Below are 8,885 nucleotides of genomic sequence, written 5' to 3' on the forward strand. Positions count from 1 at the left end.
ACTGAAAACACACACATTACAACACATATAGCCTCTATTTAATAACAATCTTCATTTATAACATTTGTCATACACACTAAACATGCAGGCTTAAAGGGATAGTTCACCTAATTGATGCAGATATTTTACTGACCCTCAGGCCAACCAAGATGTAGTTAACTTTTTTCTTCAACTGAACGGTAAAGGAGATTTTTAGGTGAAACCATTGTCTTTGGAAATTCATAAACTGCACGTCTCTGGCTGCTGGCTTTTGAGAGTCAACTAAACATATACAGACAAAACCAAACTACCAAAGGCTCCTGAGAACACATTGAGGCCTTATGAAGCTAAACAATCAAAAACCAGCAGCCACAGACATGCAGGGTATGAATCGCCAATGATCGCCGTTTCAGATAAAAATCTTCTTTACTGTTCTACTGAAGAAAAAAAGTCACTGACATCTGGGATGGCCTGAGGGTCAATAAAATAACAGCAAATTTCCATTTTTGGGTGAACTATCCCTTTAAAGTGCTCCAGTTGTCAAACATTACATTTGTAATACAACTGCAAAATGTATTTTAAACATTTGTTTAATGAACTTAAAAAAGACTAAACAAAGTTAAACAAAAAGTTTGCAAACAAACATTTACAAATATTATACTGTTCACAATTACATCTTTAAAATGAGGCAGAAGTCAGAAAAAAATAAATGAGCCATGTGTTACAGTTCAACTGAACTGAGTCAAGTAAAGTCCAGTCACTGTATTTATATAGCGCTTTTTACACTACAGATTGTGTCAAATCAGCTTTACAGTATTAAACAGAAAAATCTTGTGTTGAAGGAACAGAAACTATCGTTCTTCTCTGGCCAGACAAAACCAGCAGTTTAATTGCAGGCTGCAGCAAAGTCAGATTGTGCAGAGGACTGGTCTGGCTCCTGTGGTCTCACACATACACACATTACTTTAAGTCTTAGTGTTGAAAGTACACACACATTGTGTTGCAGTGGAGTGGTCTGGTCATGTGCCAGTGTTTGGTGCCTTGGAAACCTTTGGCCACACCCTGATGGAGACAAAAAGTACAATGTATCTCAAAAATTAAATGATGCCTTTTTTTAAATAATTTAAAATGTAATATCAGTTAGTTAAATTTGTGATGAAATAGAAGTTGCAACCATTTTTTTTTTTTTTTTGGCACACAAACAAAATCTCAATCCATTGCACAACACAGGAGCATTGATGTTGACTGTGTTCATTTGTTGCAAGGATTTGTAACAGAACATGAACATTTCATATTATAAGTCTACCTTAAACAGCATAAAAATAATATCAATATATAACGGCCCTGCCTGTTGTTGATAAACACCAATGGTAACGTTTTACAAATTGATTGATCAATTGTCTCAATGTTTACTAAGTGCAGGGACTCGTGTGCACGATCTAGTGATTCACTGCCTAGTGATTCACTACCTAGGGAACTGACTGAGACAAAACCTGCTTTGATAACGGCCTTGTGAAACGATTCAGTGGTTCATTTTGGTTCGGAACCAACTCCCTTCTGAAGTGCCTTCAGGAGACCAGAAACGCCGTGCAATTCACTCTGTTTGAAAAGAGCCGTGGCTGGTTGTTAGTCACATTCAATGTGGTCTTTTAACTTCACGGGATAATTGCAAAAGTTTGCACACGCAAAAACCCATTCAACACGCCCATGTTAACTTCAAATAAGCGCATTACTGTGGTTTACATTACACATTTCGTCGTATTAAGTATCAATGGCTTATAAAAGAGAAAGCCTGCGGGAGCTCTTCATATCTCAAACGTCACGGAAACACAAAAATATCATACAACACGCCAAAATTAAACCTAAAATTCATTATAGTAACACAGCTTTTGACATTAAGTGTTTTATGGATTAAACAAGAAGACCAAGTTCCCCCAACTTAACGTTAAACAGTTCATTTCCCTCAGACATGTTCATACAACGTTTATTCGATGTTTTTATATATGTTGTACGTTTTGTATAAATATATACGTTTTAAATAATACGTTTACACCGTTTTTAATATACAAATGTTGATCAATTCTAAGTACAAATATTTATTCAGTACCACTTACCTGACGCATTAACTTGACATACACTTAACATAAATATTAAAACGCTTCTAAATATCCACTCAAAAACATTGAATATGTTGTACAATGTTGTCGATAAATTTAGTCTAAAAAAACACATTTATTTAGTGGCACTTACCTGACTCGAGAACTTGACAAGATGGCGCTGCTGTTTCTCCCGCGAAGTCACTCAGGCTCTTGCACGTACAGAATGATCTCAGTGTTGGCTGGATTAGTTTTTATTAGTTCAGTCAAAAATTGAAATTCTGAATGTTGATTTGAAAATAACCCTTCACTCAATGGGGTTTTTTATATATATTTGTGTAGACTTAATATAATGTGTTTTTAATTAGCTCAACTTTTTTCTCAATCTATTTCTCAATTTCTTTTAGCTCAATCTATTTTTGTCCTTCCAATATTTTGTTAATTTGATTTTTTACAGTGTGGTTATTTGGTAATTTTTTAAAATGGGAGGCTAAAAAGTTAGAGAATGACATATTTATATATATATATATATATATATATATGTATGTATGTATGTGTATGTATGTGTATGTATATGTATATATGTATATATATGTATATGTATATATGTGTGTGTATATATATATAATTAACTCTTTCCCTCCATTGACGAGTTATCTCGTCTTTTAGAAGAAAACTGCATAATGTTACAGAGTAAAATGTTGATCCAGTAAGTGGTATATATCTGTGCAAGCTTTGGAGGTGTTGATGGAAGCGATTTACTGGATTTATGCTTTGATAATCGTACTGAATATTATCCAGATGTAGTTTTTGATAAAAAAATCTCAAAATTTTGCTCCAAATTATGCATTTTTATGAAACCTACCTATATTCAAGTGTTGATTTAAAAAAAGAATGTTTTAAGCTAAAATAAAACGGATTTTTTTTTTTTAAAGTAGAGGCTCTGATCTTTATTTTGGTGTATTACATATTCGAATATTCATACAGCAAAATATACTGGAGGCCATCCAATTTGACTGAAAATCATCAAAATCGCTGGCAACTTTTTTCAAAAATGCTGGCAGGGAAAGAGTTAAGAGATGTGTAATATTTGTGCTTTTGAAGAGGTCACGTGTAACACCTAGGACCAGTGAAACAAGTTAGTGAGAACGTTGTTCAAGTGACAGTTTTAAAGTGATTGAATTCTGTCGAACACATTCCTGTTCAATAAGCTCTTGAGAGCAAACATGAGAATTATGATTATGATACTTTTGCACCAACTTAAAAATGTATTGTTTTGTTTTTTCATTTTCAAATGGGCAAATACGTTTGCATATAGCTGACTTTAGAGCAAGACATCAGCGAATCATTTTACATCATCGCACCATAGGCCCTGCTCACTGGCGCTCAGTCGCTTAAAGGCTGACACCTGTGTTATTTGCATTTTGACAAACAGGTTCAACTGGAATCCAACATTGTCCTTTAGACCAACAACATCTTACATTACATTAAATGACATGATCGTTTCTCTTTTTCCATTGTGTGAAGTAAATGGCACATTTGTATATTGATGGTTCGAATGACACTGCTTCCCTGAACAGGATCAATTTGTGTCTGAATTGTTCCAGCAGTATCAATAAGCATATTAATTAACTGACTGCATTTGCCGGCTTTTGTCTCCATATTCACTCAGCCCTACTAGTATCAGCTCCTAAAATATAATAGTTACACTCTTAGTTATAATCTATCATCTCTTATGCATCAACCGCCGAAAATAAAAAAAAAGTGAATAGACTTAATATTCTCAACACCAATTGTCTTTGTAATTTCAGAGTTTATTAGTAATGCAAATGTTGATAAAAGCATGCATGTTAAAAAAAGAGCATTTATGGATGTACTTATGTAACGCCAGTCACCTAAAGGTCATCATAGTAATACTGTATACATCATACATTTACACCTATGACCTGGAAATAAAAATAAAAAAAATCAGATGCTTTTGAAAATAAGTACTGGACCCTGAAATTGAGCTCAAGTGTCATTCATTTCAGAAGCCGTTGTAGTCCAGTTTTTCTTAACCCGGGATCTTCAGTAGACTTTAAAAGGGCCTCAAGAGGACTTCAAGTTATTTAAAAACAACAAAAATCAAGATATTTCTTATTTCAGTTCACCTGAACTGAATCACTTTTATTTGATGTTTGAACTGACATATGTGTTGGCAGTGTGTGTACACAACCACCTTATAATGATACAATCCACCCAGTGATTTTTTTTAAATCCTCACAAATAATAATTACTTTCTCAGATCAAGCCATTCTCAGAATCCGGCCAGATGTACGTCACACAATCCAAGGCCCCTCCCACGATTGTTGATTGACACTGGTGTTTTATCACAGCTCCGCCCTGAGTGACTGTCATCACTCCGCCATTGTTTCACCGCCGGAGCAGATGTAGACAAGAATGACTCCTAAGTGATTGAGGTGTTCTGTAGTTGGACGTAATAATGAACATGTCGTCATTTACTCCCGACATCTGAGCCGCTGAAGACGCAGTGTATTACCTTTGTTTTTGAAGGGAAAGTGTCCCCGATCTACAGAAGAAGTGAGTAAATCGCAAATCACCTTTCCTAATAATGTGCTAGTTAGCGAGTTCCGCAGCTAAATGCGGTTAAAGTTTACCGTCTCTCAGAGAACGGCTTGTCACCCCACTGAAGAGGGGGGCGGGGTCAGCAGAGCTCATTAGCATTTAAAGGGACATGCAAAGAAACGGCTTGCTCTGAAAAGAGCTGTTTTTGACAGAGTAAAAAGGGCGTTGTTTTACACTAATACTGAGAAATTTTAACCAAAGTATGTTATAGATTTTCATGAAGACCCTAAAGAATCATATCAACTTGTGGAAAATGGGCATCCGATGACCACTTTAATACTTGTCCAGTAAATCATGAACATCTAGAAATTCACTTGTCGAAAAGAGCGGGAAAACTGAAGAACATTCAGCTCTCATACAATTTGGAATGCTGAAATTCAGTTACCCGAATTATAATAATTTAGATTCTTATTTAAATCAGTTCACACAGTTTCTGCAAAATAAAAACATTTGTCTTTTCAGAGAAAACCTATTAGCCTTCAAATATTGTTGTGGACAATGATGGGTCTTGGAGTCGAAAAGTTTGAGAACTACTGCTGTAGATCATCCATCTTTCTTTTTCAGCGCTGTTATTTCATCTGATCAGCGATGTTTACTAAACACTTACTCATGGCTTCTGTCCATTTTGCTAATAGTTATTAGAGCATCAGATGTCCTAACCTCAGCCCCAACCTCCTCCTCCATCATTTCCATCTTCATCTCCGTCCTCATCCTCCTCTTCCACACTCACCCCGTCCTTCTTCTTCTTCTTCTTCTTCTTCATCTTCCTGTCCTCCACTTTGTATTTGACGCGTCGGATGGGGTCGGTCATGCTGCGCATTTTGCCCTCGTCAAACTCCTCGTTCATCATGAAGTTCCTGTCGATAAGCTCCGCCCCTTCCTGCCAGTTGCGGTAGCAGTCCGGCCCCAGTTTACAGATTTCTTCCACGGCGTCGGCTGTGAGAACGGAGCAGTCCGGGCGCAAAACCACCACCCTGGGCAGATCCTGCACCTCGAACATCACGCTCAGCTCCCTGTTAACGACACAAACACGTCACAAACTACGGCGCTCCTTCACTCAATATACTGCATCTGATGGTTACACACAGAATGTTAAACATTGTTAAACATTAACTAAAACCTAAAACGATTACAACATTTTCTTAATAAGTATGTGTTAGTTAATGTTCGAATTAAAGCTGAGACAAAATATAAATGATAGAAACTTGTTAAATCATTTTGTTTCGCACTAAACAATTTCTGGAAATAAAATAAATAAAAACAAAGAGTGAAAAAAAAAATGAAAACAAAGCTAAATATTTTTAAACAAGAAAAATGAAGAAAATTTACAAAAGCACGTAATTACTACAAATTTAACTAAGGTTAAAATGAAAACTGAAAGTATAAAAATAAAATCTATACCAACAAAACTATAATAGTATGTAAATTGTACTAAAATATCACTGGATCGTGGTTCGTAATTATTATTCAGTTATTTGAATTAATACGGTAAGTACAGTACATAATATGTACATGATCCTAGTTACATTTTATTTTAAAGCAGCTTTTGTCTTATTTTAAGCACTTTTAAGTCATCTTGCAGACCCCGTCAAAGTGTGCTGAGCCACTGTGCTAGAAATTGTTGTACTCTAATTTTTAGTATGCTTTTCCGAACAAAAATTGTACATACTGTCTGTATGGGTCCTTGTAGGCCAGGAACAGGCAGCGTTTGGGCAGCTCCTTCAGGAACTTCTCCTGCTGCTCCTCGGAGGAGTCCAGCGAGATGTACAGCAGGACCAGCTGAGCCGATCGCTCCACGTAAAACTCGTCCGTGAGCTTCTTGTAGAAGTCTTTGAGCGTCGGTGCAAACTCCTGGCACTTCTCGCTCTCGCCGGAGCCGAAGAACAGCATGAGGATACGGTTCTGGAGCCGCAGGACGATCTCGCGCTCAGTGTCCAGATCGTCTCTGTCTTTATTGTTCTTCACCAGAACCTTCCCCAGGAACAGGTCCACCATGACAGCTTCTGGAGAGAGAACATGCACTGATCAGTGCTTGATAATATTCTTAAACAACAACAACACTGTTTATTCATAGAGCACATTTAAACACAATCGAGGTTGACCAATGTGCTTTACAAAGAATAAAAACCCAATGAATAAAATAAAAGGATAAAAAAGTAAACACACAAACATGATCAACAGAATACAGCAGGAAAACCAGGATAACATAAGGAGTGTTACAAGCCAGGGCGAAAAAAAAAAAGTAAAAGTACTAAAAAATAAAGTTGCAGGGAAAGACACACTTTTAATAAAATGGGGAAAAAACAAGTAGCTATATGTAATTGCGTAGGCTAATAGTTTCTCCACAAACTAACTGGAGAAAGATCATCTTGGATCCAAACTATGAGAGTGAAGATGCTGGTCAGAGAAGTCCTGCCCTATATAAACACTCACAGATTGTGTTCGACATGGATTGAACTAAACCTCAATTACAAGAGATCTCAAAACACAGAAGACTGATAACAATAGACTTGAAAAGATCAGATCAATTTTATGATCATTTTTATGCAGAACTAGGCCAACAGTTTATTTGACTACAAATGTAAAAGTATATTGAACAAAACTTGTAAAAGTTATAGAATATTGTATACAGCTGACAGGGAACATAGAACATCCCTAACATTCTGGCAATGTTCTCTCAAAGTTTTAAACAAACGTTCTTCCAGTAAAGTTAATCGATTTATTCAAAAGTTGCCTGGTCTTTAATAGCGTTAAACGTAAGCACAAAACATCATTCATGTAATGTTTTTCTAAAATATTTTAGTTGGATGTTCACCTAACATTTTTAAATGCTACCATTTGTTTCAGAATGCTCAGATGAACATTTAAAAGTAACATTCCCGTAACATTTGCAAAATGATAAATGGAATGTTCCCTTAACGTTCACATATTCAAGAAAGAAAAAAGAAAAAAAATTAAACGTTTTAGAATATTCATGACGTTTTAATGACGTTTTGGACATTCAGAAGTAATGTTTTCACTTGATTAGAACGTTTGCAAAACATTTTAGAACATATTTTTGTTAGCTGGCCCTGTTGAAAAAAAACGGCATATGCTGGTTAGGTATGTTTTGACGCTGGGATGCTGGTTTATGCTGGTCCTTTGCCAGCACATGACCAGCATAAACCAGCAAAAGGACCAGCATAAACCAGCAAAAGGACCAGCATAAACCAGCAAAAGGACCAGCATAAACCAGCAAAAGGACCAGCACAAACCAGCAAAAGGACCAGCAAAGGACCAGCATAAACCAGCAAAAGGACCAGCACAAACCAGCAAAAGGACCAGCAAAGGACCAGCATAAACCAGCAAAAGGACCAGCACAAACCAGCAAAAGGACCAGCAAAGGACCAGCATAAACCAGCAAAAGGACCAGCACAAACCAGCAAAAGGACCAGCAAAGGACCAGCATAAACCAGCAAAAGGACCAGCACAAACCAGCAAAAGGACCAGCAAAGGACCAGCATAAACCAGCAAAAGGACCAGCACAAACCAGCAAAAGGACCAGCAAAGGATACCTAACCAGCATATGCTGTTTTTTTTCAACAGGGGGGTATGAGGATGAATTCGCGTTTAAAATGGTTAATCTGGACGAGACTGACAGATCTTTGGGCGAATACAGCAACTGTTGAATGTAGGAGATCATAAAAAACACAAAGTTCGGAAAAGAATTAGGCTAATGCATTGCACAAACATCACTGTGCACATGTGTAGAGCCGCATAACAACCGCCCAAAAACTAATTTATTCAGTTATTCTCAGACCTTCAGTGACGCAGTCTCGCTGTCCTCAGAATCGCTGTTGATCGGAACCGAACCGAACCGATCATGAGTTCGGATCAACGCGGTTGGGGTCCGCACCGTTCACGGAGACTACAGGGTTAAACCGACGCAGACAGTCTCACATCGTTCTGTCAGTGTTTATTTACTCTCCACTCACAGAGATATGAGGACACGGCGAACAGACCACCTAATCTACATGAACCCACCGTCATAATCCTATTGAGAGAGAAAGAGGGAGGGTGTGTGAAAGTGAGAGACAGAGAGATTAGTACTATCAGTCTTCTGCAGGTGTTTCATCTGATAGACGCTAAAATAAATTAAGATAATTACCTTAAGCAATGCATGCAAACGCATGGCCGAGATTCAAG

General features: G+C 37.1%; 1 protein-coding gene across 1 annotated transcript; it reads right to left on the reverse strand.

Annotated features, from left to right (window-relative positions):
* Positions 1–4,481: 4,481 nt before the first annotated feature.
* On the reverse strand, positions 4,482–8,885 carry LOC107659782 (nucleoredoxin-like protein 1). Its single transcript, XM_016448813.1, has 5 exons — positions 8,848–8,885; positions 8,500–8,733; positions 6,370–6,703; positions 5,361–5,713; positions 4,482–4,644 (listed from the first exon to the last, which is right to left on the reverse strand). Exons 3-4 carry the CDS (start codon positions 6,693–6,695, stop codon positions 5,362–5,364), a joined length of 678 nt encoding a protein of 225 aa, XP_016304299.1. The 5' UTR covers positions 6,696–6,703; positions 8,500–8,733; positions 8,848–8,885; the 3' UTR covers positions 4,482–4,644; position 5,361.

This window comes from Sinocyclocheilus anshuiensis, unplaced genomic scaffold (assembly GCF_001515605.1).
Source record: "Sinocyclocheilus anshuiensis isolate Anshui unplaced genomic scaffold, SAMN03320099.WGS_v1.1 scaffold968, whole genome shotgun sequence".
NCBI classification, from domain to species: domain Eukaryota; kingdom Metazoa; phylum Chordata; class Actinopteri; order Cypriniformes; family Cyprinidae; genus Sinocyclocheilus; species Sinocyclocheilus anshuiensis.

Excerpts from the sequence above, each read along its gene's own strand:
- LOC107659782 (XM_016448813.1), bottom strand. The coding sequence starts at position 6,695 with ATGGTGGACCTGTTCCTGGGGAAGGTTCTGGTGAAGAACAATAAAGAC. Across the intron at positions 5,714-6,369 it reads TACAAGGACCCATACAGACA|GGAGCTGAGCGTGATGTTCG; the intron begins GTATGTACAATT and ends TGTCGTTAACAG.